We start from the raw sequence: 22,327 nt of genomic DNA on the forward strand, positions 1-22,327 counted from the left end.
ATTTTAACCGATCCGTACCAATCTATACAATTTTATAGAGAAATCCAAATTACATGCATTTGAAAATTAACTATTCTCAACATGTTACAATAGGTCGAATAAATATTATCGCGAGAAAATGTATATGGAATATCGTGTTTACGATAGGGGTGCGCAGTAAGGGTGCGCGTTTTCTAGCCGCCGTCTGGTCCTTTGTGCAAAGTTCGCAGTCTGCCTGCGGCCGCGCTTGATGAAACTTTATTTCGCATCACCCTTACCTTAGAAAAAACAATTTTCTCCACGTATTTCGGATATTATTCTTCGGTGGTCCAACAAGCTGTCAATATATTTTTCTTTTCTATCTTCTCTTCCTTTTTTCCTTTTCTCATGTAGTTGGTAGATGTCGGCGTGAAATTAATCAGTGATGTAAGATGGAACGGACAGGACTGGCGCGATGATCGAGGATCGATGACAACCGTTACGCAAAATATAAATGGAAAATTGTCTCGAACAATGCGTGGGTGAATTCTAATTGCAAATCGTTGATTTCTTATTAATATGAAACAGTTAAGGGGAGGTGATGATCGTACCTCGATGACGCTTAAATGGATGGTGTTAACGAAGGAAATGTATCCGAAACGTTTAGACTGTGATTTGCAAGTAATTGTGACGAATGAATATTTGTTGAGTAATAAAATTGAGTAATAAAATAAAATAAAAACTGACCGCTCAAGTTGTTTGTGTAAATGAGAATAATATAAAATAGAAGCTCTAATAAATGGAAGATTATTGAAATTCTTCGATACTAGTCCGAAAAATGGACTTTAAAACGACGATTTCAAAAGTTTCGTAAAATAGTGCTATACGTTGTCTTACGTACAAAGATAAAAAGAAATGGTGATAAAAACGAAAACTTATATGGAAGAATGAGGAACTGATGCATGGTGGAAATCGATCGAAAGTTTTTTGAAGAGTTTTTACGTGACACTATGAAACTTTAACCGGAAGATGAGGAAATGACAAGCGACAGATCGATTAGGAAATGATATGCTTGTGGACGGGGGTCGTGTAAGTTCATCGTCGTAGCAAGGTAGGATAACTCGACAACTTTTTCCCCATCTCGTCATCTCTCCTGCAAACTTTTACTGTCCTTTGCGTTGAGATGCACAGAGGTGTACAAAATTTTGCTCGAGTAACACTGAATCAAACCATCTGGTAATAAATTCACCAACTTCAAAGAATAATCATACGAGATATTACATTTTCATTATTTTCAATTCAATTCAATTCAATAAAAAAATATCAAATTATATATGTATATATAAAAACATGATATTTCTTTTTTTTAATATTAATTTGATTTATTTACAATCTTCAATTTATTCGCAATATAATGATAATTAAGCCGCAAGTACAGAAGAACATACTAAGAAATATTCAAATTTACGAAAATTCTATTCTTTCTAACAAAATAAAAACATCCTGCGTTAAATTATCAAGTGCTGATAATTCTGATAACAAAATGGATTTTCTAACATCATTTCGTATAAATTCATCGTCGGTATTTATCTCGTATTTGTCAGTTCTTCCATTAAATGAACGTAATCAAGATTAAATTGTATTACTCGAAGAAGTGCTGCGAACCATGGTGCAATTTTATATTAAAATTGAATTAAGTGAAGGCACAGTGTCATAATTACCGCACATAAGATAGAACCACGCTGTCGCAGTCGTGCTCATTTAAATACATCGAGCACGCATTCATGCCCTCAAGAAAATTCAACAATCTCGTGAACCATATCTACATTTTTTTTTAATCTGCATGTATGCAAAATACCTTAGGAATAAATCTCAATTTCGATACATCAACGTATTCTTTATATTACAGTTTTATGAAAATAATTGTATCAAATAATGAAATCAGGTATTTTATATTTAACGAAATATTTAATATTACGAGAAATTCAAATATTAAAGCTACATAGAAATCCAATTTATGGATATGTAAATGTAAATTACGTTGGAACTTTATAAAGTTCGGAACAGGAAATTCGGAATTCAAAATACGTGACGAAAGGGCCGTTATTATTAATTATAAACTTCTGGAATCTCTTCAATTGGAGAAAAAGAAATATAAAATTTGTTCTGAAAAGAATTAAATGATACAACATTCGTATAAAAATTATAATGGAATGCCGAGAAATATTTTCCAAGAGAAGTTTCGCTTATTACAGAAGACGTAAAAATATTTTTCACGTGCCACGAATAACGAAATATTCCTTCCTATTCCAACAGAGATACATTTAAGTCGAAATAATTATTTTATATAAAAATGTTTCGTACTAATTCACTTAACTTTTTTATCTTCAAATTCATATAATCTTCATCCTCAAAAGGGATCTGGCTTCGTCATTTTCCGAACTCGGACCGGATCATCTGAAAAGTCCACTTCATTACCGATTACTCATTCCAGAACCAGTCGCTTTATAAATCGAACATGAAAGTAGCTAAATGGAAAAAATGAAGGTACGCCTAAAGAACGAAAAGTAGGATTATACGAGAGAAATCTACAAAAGTGACGACAGCTAATTCTCCTTTTTCATACTTTTCTCCATTCTTTTATCGTCCTTTAACGTACACAATCGCAGTGATCGTATTCTAAAAATTTTCCGTACTGAAAATGGCACAAAAGGGAAGCTCGTAACTGTTTTATTGGCGTGCATTTAACGAACAATTCGCGAGATCGTTGTTTCAGCTCGGAAGATCTGTTAACGATATCGGGACTGTAGGATTCTTAGCATTATCGTTGAAATCATTTTCTTTATGATATTCGTAAAACCGGATTATTTTTTTCTGCCTGTGAATTGAATGACCACTGGATAGATTTTATACGAATACTAGAGGAAATTTTACGCTTTAAATGTTTTCTTATCGCGTTGCAACATAGATCACGATTTATTCTTGGATACTCAAGTTCATGCTTATAGAAGTTAAATATATAACTAAATCAACCTTCAAGGAGAACTGTATACTTTTGATTTTTCACTTATGGAATCGATTTCATTATAATTTGAATTTCATTTTTTACATTTTCGTCCTTACATTTGATTGACTTTCTAATGGTTGATAAAAGTAAGTTTGAAAATGATAAATTTCGTAACATTATAATTTGATTTCTATGTAAAGATATTTGGCTTAAGGAATCTTGTAGAAGATGAAAATGGATTAAATCTGACATAAATACATCATTGTGATAAACAAAACGTAAACAAGACATACATATACATAGGAATTAAGATAGAGTTATTAAGATTTAAGATAAAGAATTAAGATTAAGTTTAGAGATAGATAGATAGATAAGCTTTAAGATAAGTTAAATTAAAATTTAAGATTTAAAATATTGTTTTGTCAGGATACCAGCCAACTACGCGTATCATAGACATAAACAAAATTTGTATGGTTCCAAAGAAATAGTTTAGCATAACTAAGATTGTAATATCTAGATGGAAAATGTAGTTACGAACACTAAGCTATTCCTTAAAATTCCCTTTCGTAATAATTTAATATGATAAACAAAATGTTGTAACATAAAACAAAACAGTTACATAAGCCAAGCGAAAAAAGTTGCAAATAGCGTTGCACAAACGCAATGTTGAACTGTCATAATACTCAGAAAGAAAAAGAGGAAGAGGAAGAAGATGATCGAATAAAATTCCTTATTTATATAAAACAACAACCAAAAAAACGAACGACACGTCCAGTTTAATCCTATTCACGTCATTTTTATATTTCATCCGCAATGAAACATTCAACAGAAGTTAAATCTCTTTTGCCATTAAATCCAACCTTACGGATTACTTGAGATAAATGCTTCTGAAACGAAGATAAGACTTATTCTATTATTATAAAAGCGCCCTCGAGATAATACGTGGCATTTAACAGTTATATATATCTATAGTACAAATTTACTTTTTAATATTTTAAAGATGGAGACAAATATTTTGTATTAGGTTGTCCGAAAAGTTTCTTTCGTTTTATAAGCAAATAATAGACGCACAATGTTCTTTGTTTTATATTAGTTTATTGAATTATGCACGAACATAATAATAGAAATAGAACGCAATGAATCATACCTAATTCAATAAAATAATCTAAAACAGAAATTGTTGTTCATCTGTTATCATCATTGAAACGAAGGGAACTTTTAGACAACCTAATAATTCTCTTTTATTGAGAAGAAAGAAACGTTACTATCACGATAGATAATAAATCACGTATATGATTAGCAAATCTTAATCTTATCTGAAATAATTTTTAGCCAGATCCTGTGTTCGTAGCTGTAAACGACACGCAGCTATAAGTCTCAAAATAAAATAAAATTGTACATTAATCTTTCTATAGACTGTTCTCTCTCTCCCTCTCTCTCTCTCTCACTTTCTCTTTTTTCTTCATTATAAAATCAGTCAATCTTTAGAAAGCACCGAAGTAATTTCGTGGTTCTTTGTGTTCACGTATTGCCGAGATATCCGGTTTTTTCGATCGTGAATGCGTAAGCGATTAGCCGTGATAAAACAAAGAATTAGATGTACGATTCTGATAATGTAAAAACAAATAATAATTTTTCCGCAAGATTGCTCATTAATTATTGATCGTAACAAATTACGCAATAAAAGTGTCTTAAATGGGTTTATTTTATGAGGCGGAAATGAATTCTGTAAAATTGTAGGTTCTTGTAGAAGACATGAATGAGATGAACGCTAAAATTTAGTGGAATATTTGTGGACTATTTCTAAAGAGAAATTTTTCCTAGAAATTATACGCGAAGACGATGAGTGTTAAAATGGAAGAAAAAAATGTCTGCGAGGTTGAATATCTCAGTTTTAAATGTGAATGGGGAAAAATTTGCAAAAAATAATGAAAATTTATTTTTGGCTAACTAATTTCGAAAAGTCAAGCTACACGCACACGTGTGTGTTGTGACAAAAAAGCACGCGAATTTTATGCGAAAATTTTGCAAGAGAATTAAGAATAAAAGTTTTGTAAAATTCCATTTTAGCTGACATTTTCTAAGGATGTTCTACTTTTGTAAACAAATTTTTTCCGTGCTTGTGTCGTGATAGACGAATTTTTTTTAAAGAATTTCATTTTATTTCTTTTAATTACGTCTTCATATATTACGTTCCAAATTACGTTCTCCTTGCTGACAACAAAAAGTACGATTAAAATTATTTTTTTAATTAATATAAGAGGAAAAGGAAGATTCAAAATTCTACATATACAGGTATGCAAAATATATATAATTTTAATGTTTTCGTTCTTAAATAAAATATCAAAAAATCTTTAGTAAATAAAATATTTATTCGCTTAAAAAAGTCATTGTCCTTTTTGAAATCCTGAAATATTTCAGAAATCAGAATCGATACATTTATTAAACACTTGAAAGGACAAAATACTAAAATCGCGTATTTCGACAAATGTAGCTTAAACAGTTATTTTCATTGTAACTGTGTTAAAATTCCTGCACGGTATATCGCGTGCTAGGACATGAAATATCTACGGTGATTGCTTTGTACATACGTATATAACGAATGTACACCGGTTCTGATCGATTGATTTAAATCGCGTGTGTTTATTTTGGACTTGCTTTGATAAGTGGCGTACGGACACGCGCATCTTCGCCATATACCAAGTAATCAACAATGTTCCTAAAAAATAATACGTTTTCAACGTGGAATTTTGAATATTTTTAATTGTTACAATCATTGATTAATGAATTAGTATCGAAAAGAAAATAATTAAAAATTTTGTAAATAATTAAAATGGTTTCATAAGAATATTAAATCATGCAATTGATCCTTTTTTAGATGTATGTAATAAAAATAATACAGCTTGTGTGTAAAGAATTTTAGTTTAGAATTTAAAGGTATGAGGACGGAGAAATTACGTGAATTCAGTTCACTGAATTCTATGCGAGGTTTCAAAATACACATATGGAACATTTCTCTGTCAACGTAGGAGGTATAATTATATAATTAAAATAATATCTTCAGTATTTAAGTTACGACACATGCATATCTGAAGGATACTTGTACTCAACTTCTGCACACTCAACTTTCCTATACTACATTTAACAAGGTAATTCACATGCAAAAAAGATAAAAATCCACTAGAGGAATGTACTATAAAACCGAGAAAAAGCATAAAAAATGAATCGTAGATTTATTAGGAAAATATCTTTCCTCGAAACCCTTTAAATCAACTCCAGCACATGCGACACATCTTCCAATTTATATTTCTCAAGCTCCATCTCTCGAGCTCTGAAAAAAAGGAATTAACGCTCTCTATCATCCTCTATCCTCATCAACACGCCATTCTCCTCAAACCACACGCTGTTATATGTGGTCGTATATAGAATTCTATATATGGTCAGACAAGTAATCTATATACCTTAAGATCCATCCCTCAAATTCTGAAAAAGATCAATTCTCTCCATCATAGTCTCTCCATTACATCCTATTATATACCACGCTACTCTCATACCTCATAAAGTTCAACACACTCATTACGCACGTCACGAATCCGAGTCAGAATCCTCAAAGAAATACAAACGTGCGCTGCTATAGCTAGTATATATAGTGATAATTTACTGATTTTTCTTTACTTTTTCTCCGTATTGATGAGTGAAATTTTGCTCCTTTTCTCGCATGTTTCAAACAAAGTTTGTATTCAAGTATTCGAGAGTATTTGATATTACACAATATTTTAGAGTCCTCTTGCACGACTGAATTAATATCGTTAGTGAAGTACAATTTACAAACTACAAATTATTAATATCAATTCAGATGCTGATAACAGAAAGTTATCATGAAGTCGGTTATCATGAAGTCCACAATTTCACGACTTAATTAAGTGCGATATTTTTGCGATATAATTACAGATATGCTCGCAACAGATCTATGACACGATGAATATTTTGCTGAAATTAAAGATGCCAGGGTGTTCTTTTGTTTTCTTGGAAAAGAACATAAATAAAACTTGTTTTTATTATCAGCGTTTGAAATGCCTTTCTTCTGTAAAAATTTCATAATGAAACGAAGAAAATGTTACAAGTGAATTTTACGACTTGCCACTTATAGATTCACGAATATTATAAATTATAATATAATAATATTATAATTATAAATTACAGCGCAAAAGGACCTAGATATGTAATGAAACTTGGATCCACAGCAATCGAGTTTCACGCATATTCATCTATTTATCATCCATATATTTATTTATACATACATCTAGGTTTTCTTGCACAATAATTTACTAATTAATAAAGTAAGTGAATTGACGAATGGTAAACTGTAAGCCACAGACCTTTTTTTATATCAATTTACCACTCGTCAATTCACTTACTTTATTAATTAATAAATTATTATGCAAGAAAACCTAGGTATTGAAACTTAATTGGCAGCAAACACGTTTCATACACACATACACGTACACACGCACATCTATTGGCAAAGAAACGTGCATGTTACCAAAGTAGTATACTTACTAGTCAGAACACGCGTGATAGATCGAGGATGTTGCATATTCATTTAGATAAGACGGTTCCCCGTGATCTTCGAGCAGTTTACACGCTCTTCGAAAATATCTACTATCACCAGGGTAGCTCAGATTGCGTCAAGAATAATGTTACACTATGAGAAGCATTAGCAAATATCGATCGTTTATCCTGGTTAGCCATCCCCGGTGTAATTTAGCGGCACGCGATATCTCGAGTGTTATGGTTACGCGTTAATGCCTGTCACGTTGCCGAGGTTTATGCAGTAGGTGCACGGATAATGCGGCGTGTAAAATTCACGAACTACCTGAACACGCGTGGAATCGATCACGTGTTGCGTTCAGCATTGTCCCTGAACTTAGGGCGGGTTCCATTAATTTGCATTAACTAAATTTCCATTAACTAAAAGCAGCAAGAAGTCACTCGAACTATCACTATGAAAATCATAGTGGTGTAAGACGGGAAATTCGGAAAATTTGAATTTAGTCACGTACTTCAGACCTCATAAGTATCATCCCTTCAGTTTCATAATTAATTAAGTGCTAGCTTTATTCTTTACCGCGATACGTTTCCTTAACTTCAAAAAATAAATTTTTATAACGATAAACACAGAACACTGTTTCATGAATTATAATGCTAGACTGTCTTACGTATTACATATGCTATGATTCTCTGACCTATATTTTTCATAAAAATCAATAGTTATTAAACAAAAAGAGACTTAATATTATATAAATTTAATTGACGGTTATAAACAGAATATTAATTTGTAAATTGTCTCTACGAATCATGTCAAGTGTTGGATAAAGTTACATCAATGCATGTCTTTTCTTAATGCTTTAATTTATGATCATGCTATATCGTTTCCACCTACTATAAGTATGACGAGGATAATTTCGTCTCACGCAATGATTCTGAGTAAAATCCTAACGGAAAGTGAGGCAAAGAACGGCATCGTAGCTTGTATTGAAATTTTTTATTATATGAACATGGAATGTAAATGAACGAACGTAGGATGAAGAGACTTGCCGTAATAGAATGAAAAGCTCTGAGGTGCCGCCGCTAGTATGAAAGAAGCTGCGTTCTTTCTTAGATTTGAAAGTGTCTATATGGAAGTAGCGTGGCTGCACGAAGTGTATCTATTAAAGACTACTTCTTTACTTTCTGTCGATCATTGTTAAAGATACTGTTTTTTATGCAAAGTATAATGATCGGTGAAAATTTAGAAAAACTAGGGAAAGAATGTAGAACTTAGGTGTGACGCAAAGGTGATGTGACAAATGACACTTCGTGATGCAAAATCAGCATACAGTTATTTTTCATCCACGATAAAATTTAGTTATCAGTGTTATAAAGTGTAAAACATTATGTCCAGCGTTTGAAAAGTGCATTAATCTCCCGTTTCAGCTCGTCGATATATTGTGAGACGTTTAAAACCTAAAAATTCTATCTCAGATACTGTACAGACGAGTAATCGATCTCGCTAGAAACTCAGTACATTTTATAATCTAATGATTTTTAAATGAAATAGAATGAAAAATTGTATTTTATGAATTAAATGTGAAATACACAGGCGATTGTACACTTTTATAAAAAAAAAATGGTAATTACTGAAATATTTTGCATTTATTATTTGATGCAAATAATATACAAAATATTATGTGTAAGTATATGTATGTGGCATGTAATGTATCATGTTATCAGTTTTTAAAATGTATCTACGTAATGTATGACGTAATGACGCTAAAACATATTACATCCATAGAACTTTCCTTGTATGTATACCAAAAGAGGATTACATCTTGCTTTTCATTATTAATAATTCCCATCGTTAAGGATACTTGCAACTTTCATCGTAGATTAAATTCGTACAAAGTTATGTAGGTAAATAGCTTCTGTAAATTCTGGTCTACGTTGCAGTATGTTTAAGTAGATCTAGCCATTCGTTAATAAACTAGTTAGACAAGTGTTCTCTGTTCTGGGAGATTTTAGTCTTTTAATTCACTTGTATTAAGAATTATTTGAAAAATATTACATTATTTTATACCTTTTTACAACAGAAGAAAATTAAAGGTTTGTTTAATTTCGTAACAAAATTCTGGAAATTCTGCAGTCTATCTGTCATTAACTGTTGTTGTGAAATTACTCATCGAAAATGTCACACTATCACATATCATAACACGTCGGCTTTGAAACGTCGGACAAAGCTATTGCTGATAGTTACATATCATCCAGTCGCAAAATTTCAGTTCAGTAAACGAAGTAAAATTATTTCGAAACTTCCCTTGCCATTTCTAATTATAAATTTCGTTGCAAGTAAATTAACCAAAATTCTTATTAAAAATACTTTGTCGTCTCTATGTATAAATTTCTGCAAACGAATAAAGATTATGTTAGAATAAAATCGTGTGACTAAGTGAAATGAAAATTTTGTCAAAACTTGTCTACTTTCCTCTGATTGCAAATTTTAACTGAATAAAGTGAAATTGTTAACATTGTTAAAAATAACCTTTCCATCTCTAACTGCGAATTTCAATACGAGTTGAAGCAAAGCTCTTGTTGAAAAATATCTTGCCATTTCTAACTACTACATACGCTTAGACAGATAATATATGTACGCTAGTAACCATTATTTTTTCTTTATTCTACTTCGGAATTCAGAAGTTGTAGTTCGGAGTCGGATTTACCTTAGATTTTGGTAGAGGCGGTAAGTGCGAGAAGTACAAGTGAAAATCACTCACTAAAGTAGACTGACCAAGACGAGACTTTGGAAACTTCCAAGCACTGAATAGAGGGAAGCCTCTAATCGGCAGACGAAGACAGTTGAAGCAACTTTATATGACAATGTGAAATTTATATGGAGCACATTTATATGACAATGTATTTTCAATGTGTTCTAGTTTCGTGATGGTACAAATAATCACGCACGTTTTACAATCGTTCCGAAACAAAATATTAATTCTTACGCTTGTCCTGACGATACAATAATTACGCTATCCTACAACTATAGCGATCTTGTGTCATACCCACGCTTTATAGTGATCTACGATAACCCTACATCTTCCTACTCGTATTTAAGGTGGAAGTTGCAATAAGTATAGGCACGAGCTAGGAATAGCACCTGATAAATAAAATAATACGGTGATTCGACGTTCGACCCCGCCGAAATCAATCCGAACGAAAACACACACAACGTCTTGATCCATCGCAACACCTAAGAGTTTATGGCGAGGGTTTAGACCGAGAACTTGCCCCTGTATCGAATGTTAGATCTCAACAGTGTTCGGTTTCATCGCAAACGTTAAGTTACGAGCTCGTACCGTTTTTCTGAAAATCAAGCAACAAATGCTGATACTTTTTCCGATAAAATTTATATGCTCCAGGACGTGGCCAGAAAGTATGAACGGTCGACTACGTATTCGTGTCGTAAAATCGTTACAGACCAACCGATAATAACCTGCTATATATATGGGACGAGACATCAGATGCTGGACGATTCTGTAACATTCTACTTCACACATATATTAAGGATAGAGAAGACAGTAAGAGGCAATTCACACCCTTCAGTACGTGACCAGAGGATGGAACGAACGGCTGTCTGAGTTCCTCTCACAAAATGATTACGGAGAAGCCAGTGGTATCACGTCGCTTGTGCGGAACAGTATCCCAGATGCCGGAACCACTCGGTAAAATCCAAACGCAATTTACGATCAACGGTGTTCTACTAAAATAACCGCAACTTAATTTTAAACTTCTAACGTTAGGCGAAACTGTTATATAACGAAATTTTACGCTACAATAGACCGAAATTATACAAAAACTGATATGGTAGCTACCTCGAGCAAAGAAGCTACAAGAATATCGTTCACTAATATCGCATCGTGTCTTGTCTAAGATTTTGAACAGTTCTCCGCTTTAATTTTAACTTGAACTATTATACTATACCGTTCACTGTGCGCCATAGATATTCGCACGGCGCATGTGAAGATCTGGTCTTGACAGTGCCACGGTTTGTGCTTGTGACTCCTCGGTTCAAGGCGCGTACACAGCAAGCAGACGGAAGGCGTTTCGACTTCCGTACCACATCGATTGTAACTTCCCGTCTATGCACCGTATTTCCCCTGGCGGATTCTTGAACTAGTGCTCCTATCGAGATCGTTTCCAGCGTGTTCGCGTCAGGCTCGCATCGAATTCCTCGGAACGATATAGCTAACCGCATCCTTCTCGTCACCTCTTCGATTCTTCTGAAGGATCGTGCGAATTATCATCGTGGTGAGGCAGCCGACATGAGTACGACACATTAACGATCGATGGATCTTTACCTGTAACTGGTACGATTATACGCTCTTGGGAAAAAAGACGAAAACGTAAATCAAAAATGTGAAATTACTCGAATCGCAGTTACAAAATCGACGGAGTTATCATACGATTGCTGAATTTACGATAAGAGAAACAATTTATGCAAAACTATTTTTTCGAATCGCATTATAGATATTTCCAGTCAAACTGTTATTTTATTCTTGGAAATAAAACGATACATAAATTTAGCATTCATTGTAATTTTTAAGTTCCTTGAATATTTAAAACAAACCGAAAATAATAATAAGTATAATAATAAGTTAAATTTGCAATTTTCTAGTCACTGATATATAATTTGCTATAATGTCTAGCATTATTCCGTTTGTTTCGCTTCATAGTTAATTCTACCACTTATCGTAATATATTCCAGCTGCTTGTAAAACTTGTGATAATGTGCAAGCTAATAAACATTCCATTCTGACCAATATACTAATGAAACCGATACATGCATAGTTGCTGATTTCTCTAGTTCAGGAATCCTTTGAACTACGTCTCGTTGAATGGTAAAAGCACGGCGCTTAATGCACAAAGCATTCTTGTTCCGAGCCAAAGATATAGAAACAAAGTATCTGGTCGACTTCTCGCGAATGTTGGTCCATAGCTGCCAAAAGTATCGGAAAGTTACCAGTTCGCCCGAGTTTCGAAGAGAATGTATAAACACGACGAGCAAGAAATACGCTTCAACGTGGAGAATGCGGAAATTTTTCAAGATCGTGTCAGCGAGTCATGGACTCGTCCGCGAAGCTTTTGTTTTCTGGAAGGATATTTTAGCGATCGTTACTAAAAAAAAAAAAAATCGAGTCTAAAATAATGTCGAGTACAATATGCTGAAAAATTCACGTTTAACGCGAAGATAAATCGTCTTCGTTCTCGTGCCAGAGCTTCGGCCAAGAATTTGAAGATTAAATATATTGTAACAGTTTGTTGCTGGCGTTCCATAAAATAAAAAGGAAGAGAGGTTAAGTTAAAGCTTACATTTTCTTGATAAATTTATAATGCCTGTTCATTCGTGCTAACGTTGTTCAAGTAGAATGCAGCTTGTTGAGCACTCGTGTACGGTTTACAGATTAAAGTTCAGTATTTCAAATGAATGTTTTATCATTGAAGTTACAAGAAAACAAGTAAATATTTAGAAATAAGTTCCTATCAATTTCCCAGTTTTTAATTTATTTTATTAATTTAATACATAATGCTATAATGTTATACTACATAAATTGTAATATAAAATATGATTTCAGATATACAAAAATAAAATATCATTAGTTAGTGGTAGTTTGGTTAAATAGAGTTTTAATATCTTTTCGACTTGTCTTTAATGAATAAACACAAAAAATTTAATAACATACTGTAAACTTTTAATAATCTCAGGATTATAATATCTATTCAATCATTAGCTAACGTCGAATACAAAAGCACAATGTATAAAGAAAGGCCATGAAACATTTTTGTGTAAATCTATTTGTTTTTCCTTTATATACTTCTTCGCAATTTCTTAAATAAAACCATCTATCCTAATTCACCAATAATAGTAATGTTTATCAAAATAACTAAACGAACCAATGTTACTAATGTTACTAATGTTACCAAACTTACTAATGTACTAGAAATCAATAGAAAGAGCCAGCATGGAAAGAAAACTTTACACGTGTCGAAAATGACGAATCCCTTCTTTCTGGCTGGAAATACAGGAAAACTGTGGGAATTATGTGAGGCGATATTTCGTCCGACATGTGGGGAATGAAAAGGACAAAAGTGTTAGGAAGAACAGCCCCTGCCTGCGTCTCATTAACTATGTAGATCTGTCGGCTGTTTAAACTACCATGGATTTCAGTATCGTTCTATAGAAACGGCACAAAAATATCCGAATTTCGTAGCACGTGGGATTAAAGCGTCGAGGGTGGTTAGCAGAGCTGTCACTGTCGCCCAGTTATACGTGTACCGTTATTTGAATTCAGCTTTTCTTTAGCTACTTCATTGTACAATGCTTTACATGAATAGAAAACACGATATGTATTTCAAAGTATTATCTCTTTTATTCCATTTGATGATACGTGTACCTTAAAAAATGATTAATACATTCTCTACTATTGTATCGCTATCCTTTACATTTTATTAATTGCCAATATAACAGAAACACCCTTTGTCGTTATTTTTGTGACATCGTAATATTTTATCATCTATATTTATTATAGACATTTTAATCTCTTACCAGAAAGATCTTTGTTTTACATAGAAATTTTTTGCGACATTCCGATTACCGTTTTGTTTCTCTACTCTCTGACCTTTTTATCGAAACGCATAAATTCCGGAATAAAATAATTACGGCAGCAACGTTACTTCTAATTAGAATTAAGTCGATAATAACAGCTAAACGATAAATATATTTATTTTCGGTACAGCTGGACCTAAAATCTAATTTATTATGCCTTTGTTTCTCGAAAACATCTGAACAGAATCTACTTTCATTATTAATAATTAATAAAATAATACTTTCCTGTCAAAAATTTACAATTCGTTCCTAGAAGAATAATTTTTAGATAGAAAAGAAAATTTTTAGATAATTAGAAACTGAAAATTTTCTAACAATTTGATGTCTCTCTTTTCTCACTAATTTCATGTTTCTCGCGGTAAACAGGTCGGAAAATTACATTTCATTGGAATTTCAGAAATTCAAGAACGGTGAACTGGTAAAATACAATAAGTAGATGTAAATCCACTCAACGATTTAATACGACCACACCGGTGTACGTACCATTTTCTCGACCGGACTAATAGGCGCTAGTTCCGAATGAAAATTGAATTTATGTGGAAAGTTCCACCGCAACGAATGTAATTCGCGCACCTCGAGTCATCTTAACCGATCGTTTCCTCTGGAATTCAATAACACGCTACCCCGGATCGATATACATGAACAAAAGGGAAAAGCATTGTGTATAAAAATGTTAAAAATTCTTTACTGACACGATCAATTTTACGAAGAATAATTGATATTTGATTTACGAACGTGTAACCTAATTCTTATATCCATTGAAATAAGTTTAAAGGTAATAATAATTTTTAAGAAAGAAACGAAATGATATGGTTCAGTAAAAAAATTATACAAACCCACTTGTTCCAAAAATGAATAGTTATGATAATGTGCTTGTTAAAGTAATTACGTAATTGAGCAGATATCGAAATATTGAAAAGTTTACAATATTTAAAAAGGAACAAGAAAAAGAGCAAAGGACGAACAAGAATGTATCTAATAGAAACGCAAAAATATAATTTCAGTAAGAAAGTACTTTAATCGTACGGTTTCTCTGCATTAATTTTAAAACGTCATTTGACTAGAAGACGTTGCAGGTAGAAAGAACTTTTGTCCCACTTCATCTCATTTTTAGTTCCATTTAATGGAATGTCATGTCAGACGACAGATAATTCCTTTGAAACAATAGAATAAATCTACTTGAGCACAATCTGAGAAAGAATTTGAATCACTTGTGGTAACTAGAACGACTTTGTCTAAAATTGGAACAACGTTATAGACACAGTGGAGATTAGTTTCTCTTATCTAAAATAGTATAATTATTCACATACTTATAAAAATTAATACTATTTCTTGCCTTTTATATTAATAAAAGTCATTGGAATTATTCTTATATAATTCTCAGACGTTGTCTGGTAAAATAATTACGCAATAATTATTTAATATAAAAAATTAGTAACTGATAAAAATGAGCTGATAATAATCGTTTGTAAATTTTCCAAAAGCGTAATTAAATTGTAAAGAAATTATACTTAAACGTGAAAAGATTCCCCTCGCATTTTCATACATGTCATGGAAAAGTGAAACTTGATAACATCTAAGTGAAACAATCAACCTTATAGTTGAGTTAAGTGTACACTTTTATAACGCAGTAGGAAATTGGCGAGGTAGTTTCTTTGAACGAGATCGGTTTTCAAATTGCGAACATGTAATCCTCGAGAATTTGCGTTTCAAATACCAGGGAAAAAGAGATCGTTCTATATCCGTAGTGGAAAAGTTACAAAAGTATTCCCGTAACTACGAATACGTTGAGTTAGATCAGTCGAAATTGGAATTAAACTCTCACTTAACATTATTTCCGGTGGACGATGAAATTGTAATTTTGATCCGATAGCGAGCAAGTTCGAATTTGCGGTATCCATATCGGCCTATAATAAATCCCATTGAAACGTTCTATCATTTTCGAAGAGGGATTAATAAAGTTTGCGAGGATATTTCTTGACGGCGGAAACTTCTCTTTCTTCGTACAAATACGATCTTTCTTTCACCTTAGGAAATTACATTCACTTGATATTTCCTATATAAAATGAAAGATATATCGCTTTAGTTGATTATATTTATCTTTATATTCTAGAAAATTATGAATGCGTTAAGTAGTTGTATCCTTTTTTGTCTTTCCGTAATATCAAAAGTTATAATTGACGAGTATTCATGAGAAATAAAAAATAACGAGTAGTGCAAAACTTTTCTTTTGTACACCTTACGTTACACATCCGTACGATTAACAAGGGAATATAAGAGGCAAACTTTACCAAGAAAGCATACGTTTTATTGGAATATTATACGTAATGCGAAGTAGAAATTTCGCTTCTCCACGAGTTTAGCAACAGCTTACGAATTCTTTTTCCCCCTTAACAACTTTTTCCTACAAAATTTCTATCATCGAAGGATAATGAGCTTACATGTAACTATGTCAGACAACCACTGCCTGGATTTCGTTGCTTTCAAAGTTTCGCAGGATTTACATAGGATTAAATAACAAAATTCTTAAATTAATTAAGGAAGTAGTATTTATTCATAAATTAATACTGCACACAATAAACTAATTAAATTAATACGAACACAATAAATTAATAAGAAATCGTTTATATTATAAGACAACGAGGGAAAAGTATCCATTGTTGCCATGTTGTTACCAAATATTTTGGATAATAATGATAAAATGATAGAAAGATGTTCCTATTATTGGACATTTACAATTATGCCAATTATTACGGCGAATATCGCTGAATGAACCTTTAGCTTGTCATTCACGTTATTCGGCTGAAAATCTTTGACGCAGAACTATTATTGAAATGTCTAAACGCAAACAGATGATTCTAAAAGCATGTTCAAACGTCTATCAGGAAATCGATATGACTGCTCCATCGAAATGTACTTTCGCGTTCGACATACTGTAGATGTGTATCACTGGAACTCTTTCCATTGATTTATCAAAGTGTATTTTACCGTTGAACTATGTATGTATCTACGATAAAATATCTTATATGATGTTCTCGCATGGTTTATTTTTGACGAAATAAGTATTGTTTCAGACTCTCGTTTGCCCTTCTTTCTGACAGAATGAAAAGAATACTGAATATAGAGACGTTTAAATTTCTATTCATTTTTAGCGTGGAAATAAAAAGATTCGATATATTTAATTTATCCACTGCATTTGGAAACGAAGCGTTATCTATATTTAAATTCTGGCTTATTATTATTGAAAATTTATGGCTGGTATAAAAATAATTCTCTTAAAAACTTACCATTTCGAAATTTTCTTCTCGCGAAAAGAAAGAGAAATCTTTTTACTGAATTTCGTAAAACAATATTAAAAACTTGCAGATTATCGAAAATCCTGAAAATGGAAAAGAAAGTTTCGAGAGGAATGCGTTTAAAGTTTGCAGATTTAGCTTTCATTTCAAAGATTTCATTCACTTTATCAAGAAACTTTGCATGTACACTTGCAATTTTAATTATAACTTCATTAGTTTTCGGAATTTTCTGATGAAACCTATCGAGAATATTCTTCATACTGCAGAGATTACATTATACTATAGAATACTCTTTATATTATATTTAAACTAATCTTATGCTCTATATAATTAAATAAATAAAAAAAAAATTAAAAAAAAATCAACTTTTCAGACTTCATAAAAAGACTAAGTAGAATCTATTACATATCTATTACAGTAGAAATATCGCTCCAAAAATACCATATAAATGGGAAGTAAAAAGAAATTCATATAATTTAAACTGACGCAATTGTATGATACAAATTCAGCGCAAATGCAGTTAAAGCGATAAAGGATGGTCCCATTAGTCGATTCTCGATGGAATTTGTTCGCCGGTACAGTACGAATGATGATACTTTCCAACTCATCGGTTGTACAAATATTTGCTAAATAAGTTTCCATGAATGCTAATCGAACCTGCCTCGTCCCGACGAAATCAAAATCGACTGCATGAAATTATATCAAGCAGAAGGTAAATTGACTAACTGGAGAAGTTTAAACGAATATTTTTCCACGATGAGAATACAATGAAGAAAAATCTATGATCGTTTTGAAGATCACGTGAAAAAAGTCAGAGGGAAAAATTTGGCATTGCTACAAAAAGAAGATTTAGTGAAATGTTGCTTTCGTCTTATCTGCTTGTCGTTATAGGCAAGTTTTAAGCTTAGACAGTGATGGATTCGAAGGAGGTCGATTCAAGATTTGTTCACAGATCTGTCTTTTCCACGCTGTGATATTTCTTACGATATAAGGAAAAATTCGATCTTTTTACACGCTAATACCCGTGTTTCGATGATAAACGATATATTGCGCGTATCGAGATCAGAAATGTCTGCTGGATTTTCCAATTAAATCATTCGGGTCAAATGTTGATATTTAGTGATTTATTGTGTACATACAAGTAACAAAAAGTATTTTTTACATACAAGGAACATACGTTACGTAACTATAGCGATTGATAAACGATAATTGATTTTTAATCTAGGTATAAGAAAATGCAATAAATTTTTCGAGAAGATATCAAATATTTCCGTATATAAGTATGTACATATAGATGATAATAATAAATGAGTAACATTAATAATAAAAAGAAGTTTGCAATAATAAATATAAAATATAATTGAATTTTTACTGATTTCATTTCATTGGAGAATTAATAATTTATGATAAAAATACAACTACTTTATTTAGATTCATAAAATTTGCACACGTTAGAAAAAGGATGCTTGATACTGATATTAAGCTATCGAATAGAATATTTTCAATCTTAACCATAAGCATAGAAATGGACAAGTCAAAAATTCAGAAAATTGCTGATACATATATCGGAAATAGTATTGGTTCGCCCGAAAAGTTCGTTCCGATTTACATTTCGATTCGATATACATTTACTGAATTATATATGTACCACTTTGTTCCGCAACCACTCTCCATCCTTCGCGCAACTTAAATATTCCATTCCTCCAGAACCTTTTCCTTCGGAAGGATTTTTAACAAAAAACTTTTCAATACGATCTTTCGTGTCGACCAAATTCCTTAAAAATCGGAACGAACTTTCCAGGCAACCTAATATATGCAAAAATTCGCAGTAGTTAAAGTGAGTGTCATAATGAAATTTACAAAATAATATGCACGCAAGTAAGTGGTACGCTCATTTTATACTCCGAATTAAGTCCGATAAAATCGAAATTAATATCAAAGAGAATATACAGGTGTAATATTTTTATATAATATTGTTTATCAGATAATATCATTTCTTTATTTATTGTTACGAAACGATACTTGAAAATATATAGAGTTAGAAGTAAAAATTGCTCGTTTAAGATGTAAATTTATATTACGCACGGGATGGAAAAATAGAGTAAAAAATTTAAAAGTTATTTTGCAAGCCAAATTTTGTCGGTTTTCACGGAGAATGAACTTTCACGTAGGAATAAAAACACCAGCGCTAGTGGCGCGGTTATAATAAATTCGATTGACGTGTAAAAATATTGAAAAATCCTAGAATAAAGCAAAAAGCCATAATAATCTAATGTCAAAAATTAATTTGATCGAACGAATTCGTAATGCTGACTTTAAAGCGTTTCATCCACGATATTACACTGATTCGGGATTGTAACGTTCAGAATATTTCAGAATGTTATGAAAGAAAGCGATTATTCTTACCGGTTTTAACTTGAATGTAAGTCACCGTGTAGATCGTTAGATGGTGCCCTCGTGTGATAAAACGATAGAAGAAAAATTCTCAGGAGAAAGTTGTAATTGACTCCCCAGTCAATTTATCTGAACATAGCGTAAGTATGCGTACAAGCTTAAGAATCAACAAATGCTCAATATTTGCAAACTACATACATTTTAATAAAAAGTATACCGTCAACAAGACAGATTGAAATTGAAACGGCCCTACCTCCTAGTATCGTATATCTTCGGTGTATGTACGTAGAACGTTTGACCTTTGATCCTTGACGCCTTGAGATACATGCATTTAGCACGTTCATCGTTATCTACCATGTTTATGGAGCGATATTTTATCCTAAAATTGCGACGGTGAACACGTAACGTTCATCGATTCATTCGTAACAAGCTCATGAAATTCAGGGGTAGTTTTACATTCTGTCATATACAGGTTGCTCATTGCAACAATTATCACTGCACTACGGATGTTTAAGAAGTTAAACGTTGGACTAAATTTAATTCTCATTTGATAAAAAATTTCATTTCGATATAAATAAATTTCGCTTTAAATTTAATTGACAATTGATATCGTGATAGTTGTATCATGAATTCTATAATCCCAAGAGAAAAAGTGAGTAAGCAAGTAAGTAAATAATTTATTGCACCATTTGTATTAATTATATTTCAATGTTTTCGAATATAATGCATTAATCCCAAGATGAAATATAATGGTAAAATAAGATAACAAGAAACAGATATGTGTGACGATATAAAAGACGTAGAACTGCGAAGAATAAGTAGGAAGACAAACGAATAAGAGAGTAATAAATAATGAACGAGTCTATGGGAAAAATAAAAATCGTATATATGTAGAATTTCGAATAAATCGAGTGTCAACATAAAGAATGTACTATACTTTTATACTTTTACATTTTTAGGTGGCGATTTACCATATTCAATCATTCTGGTGTAAAACAAATCAAGCAGTCCCTGAAAATACCTTCGGTAGGTGGTACAGCACAAAAACGTAAATATCGCATGAAAATGTGTCATCGTTTCCATTTCCGGATCTCTCAGGAAAAAATCCTCTGACCTATCGAATATAGCCATCGACGAGTTTGATCCAACTATCCAGGGCATTGACTAATTTTTGCTTCGTTAATTTTTCATAGCTATTCCTTCAAACTTAGCCCCTTTAACGAGAAATGGAAATTTCGATTTTACGTGAAGCACCTTCAACACCTTGCCTTACCTTCTTTTTAAGAAGTGCTCGAGTAAACAATTGATTATTGCAATCTGTAACAGCGTATCTTTTTTAAAATATTCAAACCTTGACTTAATTCAAGGTAGAAATATTCGAAACTTGACTCGATATTACAAGATAAATGGTTAACCAAAGATGGAAATTTAGATTTTGGATAAATGTTGATACGATTGATCGTATTTCTATCTGTGTTTCGACTCATAGATTACTGGCTTATGAAAGATACATACTGACCCAACACCAATGAAACGAAAATTTGCACATCAAACGCAAGATTAACTGGTATTATCTCTTCGCACAGAGCCCGGTAGAATTTATAGAGTGGCGAAATGCATCAGGTGAATAATCCGAAACAAGATAACATTTATTCGATAAAATTAACCTTCAGCTGCCATAGTTGATATATCGATCACGTTACATTCTTCTGTAAATATTTTGACAAATTACTGTCGTGTGTTATATCGTTCGTCTTAATATAATTTTAAGAGTAATTTTAGAAATCGTAAGTGATGTTAACTGGTTATAAATTGATACACAGTGCGCGTATGCGATCGATTATGCTAAAATTTCTGGAACGACAGAACTTCTTACCAAAAGATATCGTTTTTCACCGAATATGCAAAAAGAATGTACACCTGAATAAACACGAATGTAACTTGTAGAAGGTTTAGAAAACGAGGAAAAAGTACATGCCTGGTATTATTACGAACCGAAGGTGTATAATGTGGAAACGTAATCTACGATAGGACTGAAAACATGTTATTTAGAAATAACATTTTGTTAAATTGTACGTATATAACATGTAAAACGATATGAGATAGTATGACACATACGGCGACGATTTTGTAATATTTATCGCGTTTACGACAAATTTGCATACAAATGTGATTATTCAACTTCGTATAGTATACAGAGGGTGTCAGGGAATACTATATCAACTCGACATTTTTAGAGACAAGATACAATCATGATAAATGGATTGGTTTTTTAATCCAAAAAGGAAGAACTTGATAAGTACACGTCTTAGCAAAATATGAAAAAATTCTTACTCTAAATCTATTTTGATATGAAAATCCTAAAAGAAGATATCAGTACATCCTTGTTGATTTTTTATTTTAATGTCGTTTTATCAAAAGGAATATTTTAATATTCAGACCAAAAATGAATATTCTACTCTAAAATAACTAAAA

The 22,327-nt window shown here is 32.1% G+C and overlaps 1 protein-coding gene across 2 annotated transcripts in view; it reads left to right on the forward strand.

The window, feature by feature from the left end:
• Window positions 1-230: 230 nt before the first annotated feature.
• LOC117166505 (RYamide receptor) overlaps window positions 231-22,327 on the forward strand; it is a 47,650-nt gene continuing 25,553 nt past the window's right edge. The window contains exon 1 of one of the 2 annotated variants that reach the window (XM_033350495.2): window positions 231-1,069. Coding sequence is in view for 1 of the 2 variants with exons in the window: in XM_076618036.1 (XP_076474151.1) it covers window positions 11,151-11,220 (70 nt within the window). In the remaining variant the exon portion in view is untranslated. Of the gene's footprint in view, window positions 1,070-11,109; window positions 11,221-22,327 lie in introns of those variants that run through there. The other variant, XM_076618036.1, reaches the window with a different exon arrangement.

This window comes from Bombus vancouverensis, chromosome 4 (assembly GCF_051014615.1).
Source record: "Bombus vancouverensis nearcticus chromosome 4, iyBomVanc1_principal, whole genome shotgun sequence".
Classification (NCBI taxonomy): domain Eukaryota; kingdom Metazoa; phylum Arthropoda; class Insecta; order Hymenoptera; family Apidae; genus Bombus; species Bombus vancouverensis.